Source organism: Microtus ochrogaster, unplaced genomic scaffold, assembly GCF_000317375.1.
Source record: "Microtus ochrogaster isolate Prairie Vole_2 unplaced genomic scaffold, MicOch1.0 UNK26, whole genome shotgun sequence".
Taxonomy (NCBI): domain Eukaryota; kingdom Metazoa; phylum Chordata; class Mammalia; order Rodentia; family Cricetidae; genus Microtus; species Microtus ochrogaster.
Genome location: NW_004949124.1, coordinates 3,772,092 through 3,793,540, shown reverse-complemented (window position 1 = coordinate 3,793,540; position 21,449 = coordinate 3,772,092). Strand labels below are relative to the sequence as shown.

Sequence of the window (21,449 nt, the reverse complement as noted above, 5' to 3'; positions counted from 1 at the left end):
ATCTATCATCTATCATCTATCTAGTCTGCCTCTCATCTATCTTTGCCTTTCTATGGGCTGCCTCTTCATTGAATTAACTGTTTATTTTGTGATACAGAAACTTATCTTGTGAATTCGCCCTTGTTGATTGTTGGTTCTGTTTCCTGGACAGTTGTGGTCCTGCTCAGCAAGTCCTCCCCTCAGCCTGTGTCCTGAAGTGTCTTCTGTACTCTTCCCTCTAGCAGTCTCAGTGTTTCGGATTTAACGCTAAGATCTTTGATCCATTTGGAATTGATCTGTGTGCAGGGGATGAGAGAAGGATCAAGTTTCAATCGTTGTATGAACATCCAGTTTTCTCAGCGCTGTTTGTGGAAGATGCAGTCTTTTTGACAATGTGTGTTTTGGCATCTTTGTAAACAATCAGGTGGCTGTAGGCACGGGACCTTGGTTATATTTCGGTTCCTGGTTCTACTGCACCTGTTGGGTGTGTCTGGCTTTGTGCTAGTGATGTGTGTTTTTACTATGGCTTTCTAGGGTATTTTGAAGTCAGGAATGGTGATACCTCCAGCAGAGTTTTTATTGTTCATGGTTGTTTTGGGTATCTGGGGTCTTTTGTATTTCCACATGAACTTTAAGATTGTTGTTTTTTCCCAATTTCTGGGAAGAATTGCATTGGAGTTTTGGTATGGATTGCATTGAAGCTGTAGTTTACTTTCAGCAGGACAGCTATTTTAACAGTATTAATGCTACCAGGCCATGAGCATGAGTGGTCTCTCCATCTCCAATCTATTTCTTTAGCGTTTTCAAGTTTTCATTGTGTGTGCCTGTGGCTTTCTCGGTTAGGTTTTTTCCAGGTTTGTTTGTTGACTGTTGTGAATGTGACTCTTACCACGGTTTCTTTCTCAGGCTGTCTTTGGTGTAGAGGAAGAATATTGGTCGAGGCATGCTAATGTTGTAACCTGCCACTTGGCTTCATATGTTGGTCAATTCTAGGGGTTTCCTGATGGAGTCTCCGGGATCTTTTATGCAGAGTCATGTCATCTGCAGAAAGGGACACTTGATCACTTCAGTTAAAAATCCAGTACCATTTGTGATAACAAACTCTGGAGAAACTAGGCATGGAAGAAACATATCTCAGATAATAAAAACTATGTATGGCAAACCGACTGCCTCCATCTTGTTAAGTGGAGAAAAATGAGAAGTATTCCCACTAACACAAGAAGACAAGGGTGCCCACTGCCCCTCTCCTGCTCAGTGTAGAGCTTCAAGGCCTGGCTAGAAAAATGCTTTCGTTACGTAGAAGATGTGACCCCAGTGTTTCCTGATCACTGATCTTGGGAGCGTGAGACTTGGCCGCTGGCTGTGAACAAGAAGTCCGGCAGGACTGGGCAGTGCACAGGAGAGTCAGCTATCGTGTTGGAGGAATCTGTGTCCAAAACTGAGTTGTTGATGACTGATCAATGTGGTGCTGTGTGTTTTTATTTGTCTGGAAATAAACATTCCCTTCAGAGCGAATGTGGAAAATAGAGTGTGAAATTCCTAGCTCGCGTGAGGCTGAGTGAGACTGTATGCAGCGACACATGGTGAGTGTTCATGGAATACAGTTTGTGGCTGTTGTTTTTCTAAAAATTTGCACCAGCTTGTCATGTTGGGGGATATTTGTTCACACTGACACTCAGAGACTGCTAATAAAGTTTAACCTTGAATCAGGGGGTGGAGTTAGCAACTAGCTGACCAGAATTAGCCATAGAGTTTTTGGATGACCCAGGATACATATAAAGAGATACAGGAAGTAGTATGATGGAGGAGGGTCTTCTGTCAATGTGTTAATTTCATTGGTTAATAAAGAAACTGCCTTGACCTTTGATAGGCCAGCCCTTAGGTAGGCAGAGTAGACAGAACAGAATGCTGGGAGAAAGAAGCAGATTCAGGCAGTCGCCATGCTTCTCCCACCCAAGACAGATGGTGGTTAGAATCTTCCCGGTAAGCTACCACCTCATGATGCTACACACATGAATAGAAATGGGTTAATCAAGATGTGAGAGTTAGCCAATAAGAGGCTGGAACTAACAGGCCAGGCAGTGTTTAGAAGAATACAGTTTCCGTGTAGTTATTTTGGGTAAAGCTAGCCAGTGGCTGGGAGCTGGGAGGCAGGAAGCGGCCCACTGCTCCTTCAACAGTAGTAGAAAAGGGCCTTAGAAAGAATCTCCAGGGCCTTGGGAAAGGAGAGAGAGGGGAGGTAACTGGTGGCTTTTCTGCCACTTCTCTGATCAATCAGGTGTTTACCCTGATATTTGACTCAGAGTTTTTATTAATAATAGAAAAATTCAGATAAACTTATCACCAGGTTGCAAAAAAGCTTCCATTTGGCACGAATTTGAAGAAGGAATGAACAGGTGCTTTTGTATAGGAATAGAACTCAATTTTTTCTTTTTTGTATTCAGTAAAAATTGATTTCTGTGTTACTACATTATGTATTTGATGTGATAAATAATTGTATTTTCATTTTGTTTTACTCACATCCCCCGTTCTTTGACCCCTCTTTCCTTTTTGAAGTTTTTCATATTGCTCAGGCTGACCTTGAACTTGTGACCTTCTGCCCTAGCCTTCTGATTCATTGTATTACAGACATAAGCCACCATTCCTGGCATTTTATTTTCACCGTATATCTCTGGTAGCCCAGATCTCACTGTGTAGCTGAGGTTGTCCTTGAACTCATGATCATTTTGCCTCAGCCTCCCGAATGTTGGAATTACACATGTGTATTATCATGCTGGGCTCTAAAAAGTATCTTCAGGTTACAATTCCTTCACTGTTTGGAAGGTTTATCTTGGGGAAGTTTCTGAGCTCTGGTGTCCTAGCTATGAATTTTGAATCCTCTTCTTTTTTACCAGGTAACTAATAGAAATGAATAAGAAATTGTGTGTATTAGCGTCATATTCAAAACTGTAGGAAGTGGGAGCTGGAGGGGTGGCTCAGTGGTTAAGAGCCCTCCTAACCTTGCTTCATGGTCGTGAAGGCCACAGTTCAGAGCTCACATCCACACAAGTCAGGTGTGCCAGGGAACTCTCTGACCCCTGCTCTAAGGTGAGCAGAGACAGGAGGATGGCTGGAACTTGCTGACTTCCAACAGTTTGAGCTTTAGATTCAGGGGTGAGAATAGCCTTCAAAAACTAAGTGGAATGGAGGGCACCTGGGGCACAGACATGCACAGGCTAACACACACACATGTATGAAGACTCAGACACACGATGAATTAATCTTTTGAAAATGTAGAAAATAAAACAAATGTAAAGGAAATTATAGGAAGATGTTAGGCATTTTGGGCACCAAGCCTTTGCCTTAAGCCTGCAGTGGGCACGGGAAGGGAGGGACCAGGGCCCCAAGGCAGAAGACTCCGGTAACCTTGGCAGGCCCCCAAAAATGATGCTGGGTGGTCCAGGTACAGTCTCTGTTGTGAATATCAGGGTCCATAGCTTCCTGTGGACACAGGTGGGGGGTGTGGGCAGTGGAGGGAGCCCTGGGAGGCAGTATGGGTAGGGAAGGAGCCCTGAGGGCTCTCTGGGTAGGGGAGAGAGCTCTGGAAGGCAGTAGGGTCTTAGGCCTGTTTTGTTCCAGTCAGGTAGGTGGCAGGTGCTAAGGGTACCCAGAGCATCTTAGCGGATGTGTTGTAGGACAGGGATGCTATTCAGCACAGCCCAGGCCCTGCTGTGCTAGTGGAAGGGAGGGGTAGTGAGTGCATGAGAGAGACCTGTGTCTTCATTTAAAATTTATTTCCCAAAGTTAAAGGTTTTAAGATTTGTTTTCATATAAAGAAATATTTTGAAGTTTAAAGAGTACAAGAGGAAATTTTAATTTACCACATTTAGAATGCCAGTTTCCTTTTCTTTAAAATATTGATATTTAAAGTTATGTGTATCTTTCCTAATTATTGAAATTCTCTTTCACTGTGTATGTGTGTGAATCTATCTATCTATCTATCTATCTATCTATCTATCTATCTATCTATCTAATCGATATCTATCTATCTCTCTCTCTCTCTATATATATATATATATATATCTCAGGTTTTTCGAGACAGGGTTTCTCTGTAGCTTTGGAGCCTGTCCTGGAACTAGCTCTTGTAGACCAGGTTGGCCTCAAACTCACAGAGATCAGCCTGCCTCTGCCTACCGAGTGCTGGGATTAAAGGCTTGCACCACCACCGCTTGGTGTGAATATATATTTTTATAAATTGCAGTATTAAAAGAGCCAAATGAAAAAAATTTAGAAATTAGAAGTATGTTCCTAATACTGCTATTTCCAATTTTAACAATTATAATTTTGAGGCTGGAGAGATGGTTCAGAGGTCAAGAGCACTAACTGCTCTTCCAAAGGCCCTGAGTTCAATCACCAGCAACTGTATGGTGGCTCACAGCCATCTGCAATGAGACCTGGTGCCCACTTTAACAAAACACTATGTATATGATAAATAAATCTTAAAAATTATAATTTCAAAAATAAAAACAAAGGAAAAAGATCCAAATGTCTTTTAGCTGTATGAATGGAAATTGCCTTTTACATTTAACTAAAGAGAAATGATGATATTAAAAAATGTCCTTGTGACAATAGAAAAAAAGAACAAGATTTTCACCTATAATTTAGATTCTTTGGAGAAATAGAAAAGGCAACCTAAATAAAAATATCTAATGCTGTATTGCTCAAAAATAAAAATAACGTCATGATAAACTTTTCTCTTTTGTAAATTAAATGAACGTGGAGGTAGCAGTGGGCCTTTCCACTGTGGATGCGGAGGTAACATTAGGGGTTCCCACTGCAGATGAGGAGGTAGCAGTGGGCGTTCCCACTGTGGATGTGGAGGTAGCAGTGGGCGTTCCCACTGTGGATGGGGAGGTAGCAGTGGGCCTTTCTACTGTGGATGCGGAGGTAACAGTAGGAATTCCTACTGTGGATGGGGAGGTAGCAGTGGGCGTTCCCACTGTGGATGGGGAGGTAGCAGTGGGCGTTCCCACTGTGGATGGGGAGGTAGCAGTGGGCGTTCCCACTGTCTATGTGGAAATTGCATCCAGTGACTCTGATGTCTAAGGCCAGTTCTTCCTTTCCCTTCTGGGCAGGTCCAAGTCCACACTGCGCCGCAGCTGGAGCAGTAACACCACGGCAGGTGGCCTAGAGGGGACCGCAAAGCTGCATGAGGGGTCTCAGGTCCTGCTCACAAGCTCCAACGAAATGGCTACCGTTAGGTATGTGGGTCCCACGGACTTTGCCTCAGGCATCTGGCTTGGACTGGAGCTCCGCAGTGCCAAGGGAAGAAATGACGGGGCCGTGGGTGACAAGCGTTATTTTACCTGCAAGCCAAACTATGGCGTGCTGGTTAGACCAAGCAGAGTGACCTACCGAGGAATCAATGGGTCAAAGCTCGTCGATGAGAGTTGCTAAGTTACATGTCTAAGGCATTCAGTGAACTCCTCTGAATATGCGTATGTACTAGATGTAAAATAGAGTCTATGACAAAGGGTTTACTTTATTTAGATATCATGCAAAAGCTGAAAACACAGTAATCTTCATTTAAAAAAAAAACTCCAAAGTAACACATATAGGAACTTTGAGGGTCATGGTACTTTTGAAAATTTCAAAATAAGTACCTTTAAAAACTAGGTCCCTAGAAAATTCTGGGACAAAAAAAAGGAATACGCTATTAAGCGATGTGTGGTGGCAACTTTGACATTTGGCTTCATTTTTGCACATGGTATTACAGTCTTCACAGAGGTGGATTCACAAGCTTCATGATGCTCACGCGATCTGTTTCCTGTCCAAGTGTTCTGGAACCTTCCTATCTGTCTGTGGTTTGTTACTAAAAGGTAGCTAGAGAGCAGACGCTAGATAACAGGCGTGTCTTGCGTGTTCGCTTGCCCTTTCTGGAGAAAGGTTCCTCTGAGTAGTTAGGATGCGGGAGGAGGGTGGCTCTAATGGCGTCTGGCTCCACCTTGCACCCATTGCCAACCACAGCGCTGGAATTCCTTCTACCAGAACCTGAGAGTGAACGGGTCTCCTGACTCGGCGCACGCCTCTGCACCCAGCGTGCTCTCGGGTCACCTCTGCTGCTGGGCCGCCCCATCGGTGCGCACCGCAAGCAGCTGCAGTTAAGTTTATGAACTCAAGGCAGAGTTTTGCACACTTATTTAACATTGTTCCTGACACACGCACAGCACTTTTGAAACATGATGCACTTTTCTTCTTTTTATTTTAATGTTTTTGAGACTTTGCCATCATTTCCTCCTGGGATATGAAAGACTTTTAAAAAAAAGTATTTCACAGAAGAAAGCAAATGAAAATGTGTTAGACGGGGTGTGTTGTCCCTTCGGATGTTCGTGGCGTCTGGGCTCGGGTGGGGCGGGGTTAGCTGTAGCTGCGGAGTTGTGCCTGCTGCATAGCTGCAGGACTGCTCTGATGCATTCACTGGGCACATGTTCAGTTAAGCTTTATGATAGCGATGCAATAATGTTACACATTCGTCTTGTGGATATATTCTGACGTTTCTGTCCTGTTCTGTGTCAAAACTCATCCTCTATTGTAAATATTTAGACTTGAAACTACCACACAAATATTGGAACAGTTTGCTTTATGAAATTAAAAGTATCCTTCAGGACGGAACTTGGCTTTGTGCTTAGAAGTATACTCTGCTGAACTATTTTGCAATATGCTATCTTAAAATCTGAATCCGGTCACTTGGTTGCCTTTTGTTAAAGTGTGGTATTTCAAATAGAGTTATTTTCCTGAAATATATTTGCAAACTCAAGCTGCTTTATAATCAAGGAATATTTTTATTGATTGAAGAAAATGACTGCTGCAATTCAAAAGTGAACTTATTTTATTACATAGATGATTTCCTAGAATCTATTTATACCATAATAAAAAATCCACGACGGTAGCGAGCCTGGGATCTGTAGTTCTCTGTTAAATACTAACCGCTGTATGTTAAAGACAACAATGCCAACACTGAACTTATTTTTGAGGTCAAAAACCAGTTGTTCTCTTCATATTTAGATGGGGATTATAAATCCACATAGTGTATATGCTTATGTATGCTACATGCACAGGTTAGGTGTTTTTGTCTGTGTGTGTTTTACTTACTAAATGTCATTCAGATTCACTTCTTGAATGCTAATAAAAAGGGAAGATGCTGGAACGGTGTTGTGTCATTTATCCTGTCTGCAACTCTCCTCAGTGTCTTGGGGTCCATGTGCACTGAGCTCCACCCCGTCGTAATGGCTAAGGTTTGCCCTATCCTCATAATGAAGAGTCTTCAAGGTCTTTAATCCAGTACTTCATTTTTCTTAGAGGTTTCCATGCATGTAAGGGATGCATTTTGATCATATGTACCCACCCTCTACTTGGAGCTCCTCTTGGCTGCCCCTCACTGTGTCCCCCTGACCACACCACGTGATCTATTTATTGATTTATTAATCTATTTATTATTTTGAAAAACTCACTAATTCTAATTAGCTCTGCCCATGTGTGTGTGGGTATAGGGCCATTTACTAGAACATGGACAACCTCCTAAGAGCCACCCTCTTGAAGAAAACTGACCCTTCCTTCCTCAGCTGCGGGGAGGCGTCTTGAGCCCCTCGCTCGCTTATGCTGGCTTGATCTTGTACAGGCGGTGGCAGCTGGTGTGGGTCCCGGGTGCTTTTGTTCTGCCATGTCCAGAGGTTTCATACTTTTTACTCGCCAAGACAAAGTGGGATTTTAATTATCCTTCTTTGGCGTATGCGAGGAGCTCCTAAGAGTGTGATTCTACAGTCTGGTAAGGTTCCTCTCCTCTCCTGCATGCGGGCTGCAGTTCATTTGTTTGTCCAGAACATGAGGGAGCAATTTGAGTTCTGGTTAAAAAGCACTAACCCCTTCCCCCCGAACACTGTGTTATATTTCAGAGTAATTTGGGGGAGGCGTGATTTTAAGTATTTAGATTTTCTAATTCAAGTGATTTCTTTAAAAGTGAAACTGGATTGAGACGGTAGAATCTGGTGGGAATTCTCTACCCTTCTCCCCAGAGTGCCTCGTGCCGCCATGCCCCCTCGCCCCTCACTTCTCATCGCACCCACACCCGTCTCGTTCGCTACACGTCTCTGGCCCCATGTTGGTTCACGTCTCTCCAAAAGCCATGACCAACAATCTGCTGTGTCTCCTCTCCTGCACTAAGTGGAGGGCTGGAGTTTGGTCACTCTGCTCATCACTTTATCCTCATGCCTAGGCCATTCCTTGGCACCTGCCCGCCGCTCAGCAATGCCCAGTGAACAGACAGAGGCACTGAAGGCACCGATGGCTTAGATACCTACGTCAGAGAGGTGACACTGAGTGATTAGGTCATGGACAGGTTCATTTTACTGGATACAGGAGGGAAGAGGACAGGGAAGGTTCATCTGCAGCATCCCAGCTCTGCCCCAGGTCTGAGTTACTCTTCTGTTACTATGGTAACACACCATGACCAAGGCAGCTGACAGAAGGACAGGAGTCAGTCACCATTGTGTTGGTGGGAGGCATGCAGTCAGGAACAGGAAAGGAGAAGCCCCATTTCAGCAGCAGAGAGAGCACACTGGCAGTAGGTATGACCTTAAGCTCCCAAAGACCACCTCCAGTGACACTTCTAACCAGGTGGGACTTCCTCAACCTCCCCAGAGCATCCCACCAGCTGGGGGCCGAGTGTTCCGCCAGCTGGGGGCCGAGTGTTCCGCCAGCTGGGGGCCGAGTGTTCCGCCAGCTGGGGGCCGAGTGTTCCGCTGTGTGACTCTAAGGATGGCATTCTCATTCAAACCATAACACCCTGGAGGAGTGAGAAGGGAGAGATGGAAAGATGCTGAGTGGCAGAGAGAAGGGAGGGAAGAAGACAGGGACGCTGAGATAGTTCCCTCTCTGCCATGACTATGCTTTGGACCTTGGTACCCTGGTTCTAATGGAGAGAGAGCTAACTGTACCGCAGGAAAGTGTGCACAGCGTTGGTGTCTCGTGTTAAACACTTTCCTCTTAGAGCTTCTGCTTGAGGCTGTTTAGAATCCATGCTAATAGTGCTTAAATTTCATTGACCAATGGCTAGAAACGTAACAGAATCATTTTAAGTGCGGAATGTTGTCCAGTAATTTTAACTATTGGATGGATATTTGTTACCTAAATCATTGACACAGAGGCATACAATGTAACATTGCGAGCCAGTAGGAAAGTTTTTTTAAAAACTATGTCCTTTGACGCACTTGTTTACAAGTACACTGTTAATAAATGCTCCTTCAAGTCACCTGTTTTTAATTAAGGCCCTTCTGTATGCCAGTCCTCATTTAGAGTGTAAGAAGCTCATATCTGATGAGGCTCATGGTTGGGTCGGCCACACTATGCTTATAGGATGCGCTAAGATTCCATTACGGTATGACATGATGCCTTTACCTAGGCAAAAAAAAGGGGGGGGTTTCTATTCAAATTTTTGTGCATGCTTTATACCAGAGGAAGACAAGTGCATCTGGGGAGATTAAAGAAGATGAGCTTGTATTTCTGCTATTATGTTTGATGGGAATGAAACTTCCTGTTTTATAGCTCTCCCGCAGTGGAAGCACCAAGGAGTGGAGGGTTTTCCCCTTTCACCTTTTCTACTATCTTCCATGAGTTGAATTTTCTCAATGATAAATCAGCCGTGAGTCCCATCACCTACCTCACCGCACCTTTCCAATAAGAAAGTGTGTGGTCACGATGCACCATGCAGGGTCTGGAAGTGTGTTTGATATTCTGAGTGTTTGCGGCTATTATTTATAATCTGTTATTAGCCATCTCCAGGATTGAAGACATGCTCACAAATCTGACTCAAGAACAGCTGTAGAGCAGTCTTATATGTTAATATCTCACATACATGGATCCTGATGGACTTGTCAGGACAAGTTTGATCTCAAGATTGGGTGAGTTATCAGTTGTCTCAACCAGATCAATGAGATCAAATAGAGACTCTCTGAATTTGGTATTGCTCAACCTTAGGGGTTTGTCCCCTTCTGTGTCAGTCTGACAGAAGTCAAGCCCTGTCTGTCTAGCCTCACAGGACTCCTCGAAGCTTTGCCCAGATGCACTGCCTCACTGAAGGCTGAGCTAATTGTTATTTTTCACATAACAAATCAAATCAGATTGACATGAAACTGAATCATGTTAAAACTACACACACGGCTTCAAGCTGTTCTTATTCGCTTGCCAGTGTCACTGCAGAGGGCCATCTTAAAACCCAGTCAACATCGTCAGTAACCTTGGCTGTTTCCGATGGTACAGGTGAAAATAGTGATGGACAAGTGTTGCTGTCCTCTTTTATGGGGAAAACACCCCTTGAGACTTTAGAGAGAGCTTTCAAAGTCATTGCCAGTCTCAGATTGAGGGTGGTAAAAACGCTGGAGTCCCCACCCCCACCCCCGCTCTTCTCTCTTTCTCAAAGGGAATGGAGGTTAGGGAATTAAGAGCTTGCCTGAGAGTCTTGTGATCTCACTTCGTGTCCCATGTTGTGACAGGGAAAATCCCTTGTCGTGTTTGGCTTCATTTCTTTTATCACCATCACCAGCTGCTTATCGGTATGTCCGAGGGAAAAGAATGTCCGCATGTCAAATGACTTCTTTTGAGGTCTTTGGAATACTACATAAATAATACTTCAAAAATACTTGATTCTTTTTTTTATAAGAACAAAGTAGCAGGTATACTAAACTGTAGGAAAATTCCCTCCAGTCTTTTTCTTTCTACTTTTGTGTGATGTTGAGTTGACTGTCCTTTGGAGTTTCTATTTCCAGCTATGCCATAAAGGAACATCACTGTAAACAGGCTTTTAGCATTTGCTACCCAAAGACAAACTATAAATCCGAGAGGAGGGGCTCTCCTGTCCTATGGTAGTTAGGGAGAGTGACTCATCAAGAAATTCCCTGTCATCAGGGCACTGGAACAACACTTGAGGAATGTCGGAATTCAGACTCCTCCCTATCGAAACATCTGTCCATTCTGGGCTTTGACACCTCTCTCTGAGAATGGGCCCCAAGAAAAGCGATTGACGGCTGCCGGTGCGCCAGGCACCTCATCACCATTCCAGCTTCGAGACAGATGTTTCAGGAGTTTTCTTTCAGACATCAGGCTGTGGCTACAATGTGTCCAGCTTCGAATGACGTGGTGCTGAAGGCATGGTGGTCATCAGACACGGCTGATAGTCCTTTGGCTGTGGCTTGCAGGAGGCCATCAGACCCACTTCATTTTGCTAATGGTTTTATGATTTTGACCAGGAAGGGGAAACGTGAATGGATGCTGACCCTTCTGGTCTGCTTCTCTGTGAAGGTTACATTTAATTAATTTGTCTCACTGGGATTGAGCCTTGAATTCATTATCTTTGGCACTAAGTGAGTTATTAGGGTAAAGGATACACGGCTATGCTCTGCAGATTATGGGCTGATCGTTAGGGTTTACCTGACCAAGCTGAAGTCTCATAGATCACACAATTCAGAATTGAAAGGATCCCTTGAGACCGAACTCTCCGTTTTTCTGCATGGGCTCCCCCTCCTCCTCCTTTGAGATGGTCTTTCTGTGTAGTTCAGGCTAGCCTTGAACTCACAGTCCTCTGTCTCAGTCTCCTGAGAGCTGGGATTACAGGTTTGTGTCACCGTGTCTGGACTCCTTAATTTTTAAAAGAAAATTCCAGTCCCTTGCCTGAGTCTCGCCGGTGGGTGATTACCATCTAACACAGTCCCCAAACTCCTGCCCAGATTGCTCACCGTTGGCAAAGCAATGGATGCATGCTAAACCATCCTACACGCCATAACCATCTGAATTCCATTGGCTTGACATTCAGCTCTGTTGGCAAATGGCTTCCTCATGGTATAAATATTCTAGGGAGACCTGACGGTGTAGCTGCTCAGAATGAAGTGAGTTTAATAAGAATCGGCCTTTTGTCTGGCTCCAGCTGGCGGAGGAGCGCTGCACGAGAGGCCCCTGTGGGTGAGTGTTTGCAGGGGGCCTTAGGTCTCTGAAGATTGGTGGAATGAGGGGGAGCATACAGGAGTGTCCGATAAGGGCTGCAAGAAGTGGATTTGGGAAGGAGCTGAGAACAGGCTTTGGTTGTGGTTTTCTGAGCCTAGCGTGGCAGCACCGCTTGTGCACGTGTTTCACACGTGTGAGAGAGCAGGGTGGCTTTAGCTTTCTGTCCTATTTCAGTTCCTGTCTGACTTTCCGAGTGTTTCTGGCTTAGCTCGAGTGTGTATTCAAGGATGCAGTAGAAATTAAATTTACCTGCTTCAGGGTACCGAGTGAAAATAGAATCTTAATAACAACCTTCCTGTCGTTTCTCAGGCATCCTGTTTGATTTCAGGGCATCATGTCAAGGGATTCAGGAACACTGGCGTGTGTCTGTGTGTGCACAACTTGGCAACCATCTGCTGCTGTGATGTACTTAAGTCAAATTGTGGGTTCTCTAGGGACTCATTAAAAAAAGTCGGTAGCTAAAGACAGATTGACAGCGCTTCACACAGCTTCGGGAATCTTGTCTTGGAAAGCGCGGATGTGGAGCAGCCTGGATTTACATTCATGTTGCTTTTGGACTGTGGAGCTCAGGAAGGTTTTTAATCCTGCTATATGACTGGAGAAAAATCTATCAAAATAGCCCAGCTGTTAGAATTGCTTACAGGTGCACCCTGTGGATCTGGATGGAAAAGCTCCACATTTTAAACTAATAAAATTGTTCTGCAATTATATGGTGCTTTACTGTCTTAGGGTTCACGAAGTATTATATGGAAATGACTGTTTCCAAAGATTGCTTTAAATTGATGAAATGGCTTCCTCTCTGTGGTGCTTATCTTTAATATTCGGGACTTTAGCGTCTCTACAGTCCTCTTTTGAGCAAAAATGGAACTGGTCAGGGTGGTGTTCCCGTGACTGTCGTTATACAAGGGACAGATAAAGGGAAACCATGCCACCAGTGGGAAAGCCGAGAGCCCTGGGTATGGATAGCACAACCAGCCCCAGAGCATCTCAGGGCAGGAGGGTTGTTTGTGAGTTCACAGTTTATGTTCTCCTCCAGGGGTAGCAGGGCAGGGGCAGTGTTATCTCTTTGTGCATGGAGGTGCCACAGGTCGATTTACCTCCAGATGGCCAGGACTCAGACACCACTGTGGGCAAAAGAGACTGGTCCTGTCTGCGAAACAGAATGTACTTTAGAGAAAGGTTGTCCCAGCTCTTATGATTGGCTATAATTTAGAGATGTCACAGAGGAAGGTTGTCCCAGCTCTTCTGATTGGCTATAATTTAGAGGTGTCACATAATTAGCAATCTGGATATTCCTTACAAATCGCCTGTTTCACAGCAGAACAGCCATGACCTTTTTGATTCCTTCTTTACAGGCATGGGATACAAATAATTATACTAGCTTATGGTTTAATTAGCATGGCTCCTGCAAACCTTAATTGGGCCCATTCACTTTCTATGAGGAACTTGCTACCATGGTTAATGAATGTATTAATGTCCAGTATCTGTATAAATTGCCATTAACTATATGGCTGGCACAATATTTTGTGGACACTAATTCAGATTCATGGCATCTAGGGTTTACCCAACTTCAATGAAACATCTTAATGTCATCGCAGCCGCTCAGGGTGGAGTTGTTTATTGACTTATCCACATACACAGACTTGAAGATTTGACCAGCATTTACATGAACATCGATACCAATAAAGACGATGAGAGAGAAGCAACAAATCCGTATCAGTGGTAGTAAGGCACAACCTGAATCTGAGGGTTTGTAGAGAGGAAAGGGGCGAGAGTCCCTGCTCCCCATTAATAACAGGCTTAGCTCTTTAGTCACGGGGCACACCGCCTGCTCAGTTGTTTAGTGACTTTACAGTCAGAAACCGGAGCTGTTTTCTCAGCGACAGACAGTTCCTCTGACATCAACCTAAGGACAGTGTTTCTCAATGTGAGATTCTGGAACCTCTTGGAGTGGTTTATGAGCTGAAACAAGGCTTTTTGATTGTGTGGCTATTTTTGCATCAAAACTTGAGCCAAGGCTGGCACAGACGGAAACTTTACCGATAGCGTTTTCAGAACTGTTACCCGGGTATACGGTTGCACAAGTCTGCCAGCTTCAGGGACATCAGATGGGAAATGCTTGGGGAAGTTATGGAAAAGTAGTCTCTGGAGCTACCGGTGACTCCTTAGATGTTCAGAACCAATTTGAGGGCCAGGCAACTGCCTTAAGGGAGCAGAAAAGTTGTCTGGAATTGGCATAGAACGCAAGGGATCTCCTACACTCAGAAGTGGCATTTTTGAAGTAAATGAAATGAAGGTGGGGAGAAAGTTGTGCGTGTGTGCACAGACACACAGACACACATGCGTGCACACACACACACACACACACACACACACCCGTGCGCGTGTGCGCATACACACTCCCAGTCCCTATGCTTGGGAATGCTTTGTACATAGCAAGTAACAAAACCCTTTCCCCCCCAAAGAGATGCTTGGCAGTGAACTGGACTTGAGGAAACAGAAGCGGAGGAAAGGGGAATGAAAACATACAGATAAACTCGGTATTGCATAAGCATGTGTATAAAATTTAATGGGTTCCCGATTCCATTTCATAGAAATAAATTTCATCTGTGAAAACCAGGTTCAGAACGCCCACGAAACACAGCATCAGCTTCAACGACTTCAACTGTCCAAGCAACACGTAATTCCTGTCCTCACTGCCACCTGGAGGAAAAATGCTTTGCTGTAATCTGCATCTGAGATCTGTATAAATTATGCTCTGAATATACGATCACATCTGTGTTCCCAGCACACCAGGACCTCATGGCTAAGGGAGAGAAAGCTGGGGGAAACTGGGGAAGGATGGGGCCAGGTGGCCCAGTGAGTCACCAAGGGGAGGAACTCTGGGATGGGAAGGTTGGGGCCTCCCACGTATTGACATCCATGTCCACAATTGGGCATCTTTCTATGCTTCTATGTATCACTGCTACTTACTTTTTTTTTAAGGGTGATCAGATCTGAATTAATGGAAAGTCTGAAATATAAGAATTTCAATCTTGAGTTTTAAATCCAGTAGGAAACCTCACACTCGGTATTTAACTTTTAGTAGGAAGATTTTCTTAAGGCATGAGGTATGTTAACAGGGCATTTGAATCGCTGGATCGCTACTGGTGTTTCATTCTCCACAAAGCACTTGAGAAGTATGCATTTCGCTTAGATGAATATATATACACGTTTTCACTATACTACGAACTATTCACGACTGTTTTTTTTTACAATAGGCAATGAGTTAGAACAATTAAAAGCCTCTAACCACAACCCACAGCGATGTCAGCTTATGAGTTTTCTTTTCCAAATGATTAATGTCTCTCCCCATGCTAAGTCATTGCAATTAATTCCTTCATTTCTGTCCCCTCGCCCCTTGAATGGCTCATGTCCACCAGGCAAGGAAACTTCTACGATTCCCTCTATGAGACACGGAAGCAGCTAGTCCTGACCACACGGAAGCAGAGAGCACACAAATTCGGAAAGAAGCCTTAGGGGACTGTACAGCGGATCATGCACGGAAACTTGACGCAACCAATCCGGGCCTTGTACTGATCGCTTTTTTAAAAATGGCATTTTCTTCTTTTGGAAGGATAGATGAACCCATGCTCAAAAACCTTTCTAACGCATCTTGAAAATACAAGTTTTCCTTATTATTATTTTTTTTAAATGTGGCACTTCAAAACAAGTTGGCACAAAATGAAAGTGATATTTGGTCTCTGGTTTGTGGTGGAGCCATTCAGTCCGTCTCTCTCCCGGAGGGCTCCGGCTCCTCCAGGGGGAGAAACTAGTGTGGCCGCAGGGCTCAGGGCCCTGGCTGGGTGACCTTATTCTTGCTTTTCATCACTGGGTCCCCGGGGGCAGCGGTGGCTTCCAAGGGGAGACCCTGCTGCTGATAACCATAGTTGACGTTCCCGCAAGGGAAGTGGCGCAGCCTGAACAGCGGCACCTCCTTCATGGTGGCGCTCAGAGCCGATGGCTCGAGCAGCAGCGCAGCCCCCGGTCTGCGGGGTCCCTCGCCAGGCCTGGTCCAGCCACCCTCTGCCGCTCCTGCCCGCGCCTGCGGCTCGGCGCTCGGTGGGGGATGGGTCTTTTTGGCTGGCTTCTCCGTGAACCACGAGCCGTAGGTGGGGTTCCACAGGCTGGTGGGCTTGTTTCTGGAGCCCGTGCTCTTGTGCAGCTCCGGGGGAGGGTTGGGCTGCGAGAACGCCATGTTCACGTGGCCCCGATCGGCCGCCCCTCGGGGCACCCGACTAGCAGCCGCACCCGCACCCGCTAACGCTCCCACGGCCGCCCCCGGGGGCTTCTTCACCAAGGGACCTGGCGCCGCTAGGGCTGCGGGCTGGGGGGCGGCGGGCGCCTCCTCCTGCTTCGTGGGCTGGGGGGACACCAGCAGAGGAGGCATCCCCTCGGGGTCTTTGGGCCTCATGGGCACTTTCTCCTCCTCCTCCACCACTGGGCCATATTCTATAGGCAGAGCTGTGTTGATGACATCCGGATCCTGTGGGAAGGAAGGAGAGCGAGAAAGGATGGATAAAAATGGAATCACAGAGTTGTCGGATCTCAAAGAGATCTCAGAGAGAGTAACATCTGTTTACAGATGAGCCATTTTTTGTCAACTAGACACAAACTAGGGTCGCCTGGGAGGTAGTACCCTTAACTGAGTTCTTGCCTCCATCAGATGGGCCTGTGGCCATGTCTGTGGGTTCTTTTCTTAATGACTGATGTGGGAGGGCGCAGTCCACTGTGGGCAGTGTCACCCCTGGCAGGAGGTTCAGGGTCGTCTTAAAATAAGCGAGCCAATGAGTAACCTTCCACCATGGTCTCACCTTTAGTTCCTGCCGCCAGGTTTCTGCCTTGATCTCCTGCCCCGGCTACCCATGACTACAGACTGTCAAGTGTCAAGATGAAGTGAACCTCTCCTTCCCAAGATGCATTTGCTCGTGGTGTAATGTAAATACATTCACGGGTAGGCCTAAGCAATGGCTGAGCATCACTGTTCTTGAAAGCCTTGGAAGAAATCATCCTAGGAGGAGAGGGTACCAGGGGCTTATGGGTGCTGGTAAGCACCCACCCCTGGGACAGTGGAATAGGAGCCATGAAGCAGAGGCCCTGGGACAATTTCTTTTTTACAGATTCAAAAAACTTTATTAGGTTTTAATTTATTGTGTGTGTGTAGATGCCTTTGGACATTCATGTGCCTGGTGTGTGGGGGAGTCGAGGAAAGCCCTGTGGAGTGGGTTCTCTGTCTTCCACAACGTGGGTCCTGAGGATCAAACTTAAATTATTTGGTTCTGGCAAGCAAAAACCTTAACTAGTCGAGGCTCCTGAGTTTTGTTTGTTGGTTTTGTTTTTAACGTTGATTTAGCAATATTATGGTCTATTTCCAATAATAGTCTCGCAACTTAAAAGACAAAAAGTAGTGTGGTTTCTGTTCTGCTGTAGGGAGGGTGGCAGAGGAGAAGGATGCCATGCTTGGCTTCCAAAGGGTGTCCTTTGCTCTCTCTCAAGCACCCGTAGTTTTCCTCACATTTGGGTGATCGGCCCCTGGTGGTGACTTCGTGTTGTATGTCATTGCATGTGCTGCTGTCCGGCCCCTGGTGGTGACTTTGTGTTGTATGTCATTGCATGTGCTGCTGTCCCCCTGTAGAGACACATTTGCTCATTCAGACCTGACGGGGCTTTTGTGGAGTCGAGCAAAGTCTCAACCATGATGAGGAAAAGCCATTCACAAAAGCAATTTGGTGCTAGACTATCGCCATCGTCATAGACTGTAACAGGAAAGCTGACACAGTTGCCAAGGGTTTAAGGAAAATTTGTGGGTGAAGCCTCGGGGGAAATTTAGTTCAGTAATAGTATATGAAAATGGAGGGAAAACCTCCATTACTTAAGTTTTACAGAAGAGCACACAGGTCCGGTATCTGTCAGCAAAGGGTTTAAGAAAACAGCATCAGATATCTTTTAAAAAGCCATTTCATAGCCGGGCGGTGGTGGCGCACTCCTTTAATCCCGGCACTCGGGAGGCAGAGGCAGGTGGATCTCTGTGAGTTCGAGACCAGCCTGGTCTACAAGAGCTAGTTCCAGGACAGCTAGGGCTGTTATACAGAGAAACTCTATCTCAAAAAACCAAAACAACAAACAAACAAAAACAAAGCCATCTCATTTCTTGCCTGTTTCTGACTCTCACAGTGATTAAAATAAACAGCTGTAGAATCACCTGCTTTTGCAAATGTATCTTGGAGAAAACACCCCAAAGAAAGGTATGAATGTGTATATGTGTTTATGAGTGCATCCTATTCCTGTTACAACATAATAAATTAAATGTTATTGAGCAAGGTTCCCTGAAACAGCCCCGAGATAACATGGTCACTGAGTCCCATCTTGATGAGAGGGTTGAGATAGTATGACTAGATGGACAGCTGCTGAAGTCTGGAGACGCTGTCAGTCCCTGGTCCCAGTCGGGAGAACTTAGAGAAATGGTGGCTCATTGTTTGACTTTTCTAAAACATCTCCGTGACGTGGCCACCCATAGGTTTTCCATGCTCCAGCAGACGAACCCATCCCCATGTAAATACGGTGTGTGACTGGTTTTATGTCAGTCAGCGCAAGTTAGAGTCATCTGAGGGCAGGAAACTCACCTGAGGAAAGTTTCCATAAGATTGGGCCATAGGCAAGCCAGTAGGGCTTTTTCTTAATTAGTGATTGATGGGGGAGGGCCCAGCCCATTGTGGGTGGTGCCATCCCTGGGCTGGTGGTCCTGGGTTCTATGAGAAAGCAGGCTAAGCAAGCCATGGGAAGTAAGCCAGTAAGCAGCATCCCTCTATGGCCTCTGCCTCAGTTTTTGCCTCCAGGTTCCTGCCCATTAATGGGCGATGGTATGGAAGTGTAAGGCAAATAAGTCCTTTCCTCCCCAGATTGCTTTTGGTCAGTGTGTTTATCACAGCAATGGTAACCCTAACTGACACATATGGGTAGCACTAACTGGACTTAATGGGTTATCCAACGGGCACGCAACAAAGATGAGCAACAACAAAAAAGAAGACTCGGAGTTGGGAAGGGGCCATGTTTGGGAGATGCCAAGGAGATGGAGGGGGTACAGTGCACGCGGTGGGGGTGGGGAGGAGGGAAAACGTAAGTAGAAGTCAAAGGGCGAGGGTGTTGAGGTATAGGGAGAATATGCTGATTTAATTTTGAACCCTGATAAAGCTCAGAGTCTGGAGGAAGGGGAAGATTGGACAGAGTAGAGAGAAAAGCAGAAACTGACGTGAAGTCCTGAGAGGTCGCTGGTGACGTCCTGACAGGGAGATGGACTGGGGAACAGGGTCGCTGCTGGCAATTCTGTGCCGGAGAGAGGGAGAAGAGCACCCCCCCCCATTCCCATGTGATGATGAGTGGGGGGTACCTGCTGAAGATGAAGGTGAACACTCACACTTCAGTCTAGATGGGGAGGACGTGAGAGAGAGATCTACCGAGATCCCAGAACTGCTAGGAGTCCTTGTGACTTGGAGAGCTTCTCCAAGCCCAGTGCCCTCCTCTGTGTAGTGGGGTAAAATGAACCCTCCGTGAGAACAACCTAAAAAGACCCGGGAAAGTGGCTTGTGTGGTATAATCCCACAGAAGTGCTACTGATGGATGGTTTGAAGGTTTCTCCTGATTGCTTTAGCAATTATCCAGTTACTATCTATCTACTTAATGTGATTATTTGTCTAGCCAGGTTGGAAGTCTTGAGAGCTTTCATTCTCCTTGGAAAACCCAGCTTCAGCTACAGATCATTAGCTATCTAGCTATCCTTGATGCTACAGCAAGATGGCTGCCTAAACAAGACCCGGACATCAACAGACACTTAACGTGGAAAGGGGAAATCTCAGAGGCTCCAAGCCTAGACAAAGAACCGTGGTCAATAATCATGGCTCCCCAATGTGGAGTCCTCTAATTGGTTACTCAATATCAAGTGGTTGACCCTGAAATCACATATATACAAGGAACACAAAATGGACTCAAGAGATTGTATGTATATGTACATATATGTAACAATAACAGTCAAAGAAAAAGAGGTCATGGATTTGAGTAAAGAAGCTGGGTGGGGGTGGTTGGAGAGGTTGAGGAAAGGAAAATGATGTAATATTTTAATTGTTAGATGATGACAGCGAAAGCCATTCACCATCTAGAGGATTAGCTAATGCTTTTGAAGTGAACAGAGTCTGCCTGGCGCTGTAACTAACATGTGGCGTTTCCAGTGTCTATTGTAGGGCATGGGCAAAATGAGATGCCAATCATACCATTTCAGAGATCACGAGTATCAAACCTCACAATCACCAATCCTAGATTATAAATATAAAATATCGAATAATAGAAAACGTTCCAATGGAGATTAAAGTCTGGACAAGGGGAGGAAACATTTTACCTGGGTGCAGTACTCAATCCTCTCTAAAATGATGGCAAAGTTGGGTCTGTCTTCAGGTTGATGCTGCCAGCACTGAGTCATTATCCGGTAGCTGAAAGAACAGGCACGTTTTAACTGATCAGGTGCACCGGGGAAGGCTTTGTCGCCCCCAGCTCTTTTCTCAATCAAGCCAAAGCTTTAATGATGGGAAGCCATCAAAGTCCACGTGGTTGACCTATTCTGCCCCCTGCTGGTGGGAGAGGGAATCACGTCTAAACGTAAGTCTCCTGAAAGATACCCAGTTGTTTACATCAAACCCCACTTCCTGAAGCCATGTTTAGGATGGGATATTTTTATTCCCCATCTTGTTTTGGGAAAAGAGGTGAGGGGGTCCACAGGGGGCTGAAGAAAAACAAGGAAAACATCAACAACAACAAAAACAAACCATACACACACAACCCGGGGGGGGGGGGCTATTTGAGGGCCGTTAGAGTGCTGGGCTGCCCGAGTGTGTCTGGGACGCACATTTCGAGAGGCGATTCTGAAATGGAAGACTAGCAAGTCCACAGCCTCCAGCCTGGCAATGGACACCTTTCTGAGGTGACATTATTGTGTCTGAAGGGCTGGAAGACCCCATCTTACTGAAGTCTGTGGCACCCTGTGTTTGGGGACATCTCAAAAGAAGGCTACCACTTCCCCTTTAATAGTAAAAGATCCAAATACTTAAAACCAAGACCGTGCTCAGTTTCTAGTAGGAAGTTCCCAAAAGTCATACACAGGCCCGGGGCAGTTCTTAGGCGGGTCCATCCGTCCTCCACTGGTGACAAACTCCAGAACTTCCTGGTTGCTCTTGCTGGGGTATGGCATATACCCAAGAGAAAATATTTCCCACAGCAACACTCCGAAAGACCTGGGCATGGAACAGAAGACACGGATATGGATGTGCATGCATGCACACACACAGACACTTACGTTTTTAGTATGTTTTTGATTCTACCATTTTCTGTAACAAAGGGCGCTGTGTGTTTGCACG

The 21,449-nt window shown here is 45.6% G+C and overlaps 2 protein-coding genes across 6 annotated transcripts in view; one reads left to right on the top strand and one right to left on the bottom strand.

The window, feature by feature from the left end:
- Clip4 (CAP-Gly domain containing linker protein family member 4) overlaps positions 1 to 5,663 on the top strand; it is a 68,691-nt gene extending 63,028 nt beyond the window's left edge. For 4 of the 5 annotated variants that reach the window (XM_013354051.2, XM_026789683.1, XM_026789682.1 and 1 more), the window contains one exon: positions 5,094 to 5,415. In XM_013354051.2, the coding sequence (XP_013209505.1) occupies positions 5,094 to 5,415 (322 nt within the window). Of the gene's footprint in view, positions 1 to 5,093 lie in introns of all 5 variants that reach the window. The other variant, XM_026789685.1, reaches the window with a different exon arrangement.
- Positions 5,664 to 15,253: 9,590 nt separating this feature from the next.
- Alk (ALK receptor tyrosine kinase) overlaps positions 15,254 to 21,449 on the bottom strand; it is a 739,399-nt gene continuing 733,203 nt past the window's right edge. The window contains exons 28-30 of the mRNA XM_013354040.2: positions 21,192 to 21,326; positions 20,438 to 20,528; positions 15,254 to 16,534 (exon numbers count right to left, since the gene is read on the bottom strand). Of these exons, the coding sequence (XP_013209494.2) occupies positions 15,839 to 16,534; positions 20,438 to 20,528; positions 21,192 to 21,326 (922 nt within the window). The 3' untranslated portion in view covers positions 15,254 to 15,838. The remainder of the gene's footprint in view (positions 16,535 to 20,437; positions 20,529 to 21,191; positions 21,327 to 21,449) is intronic.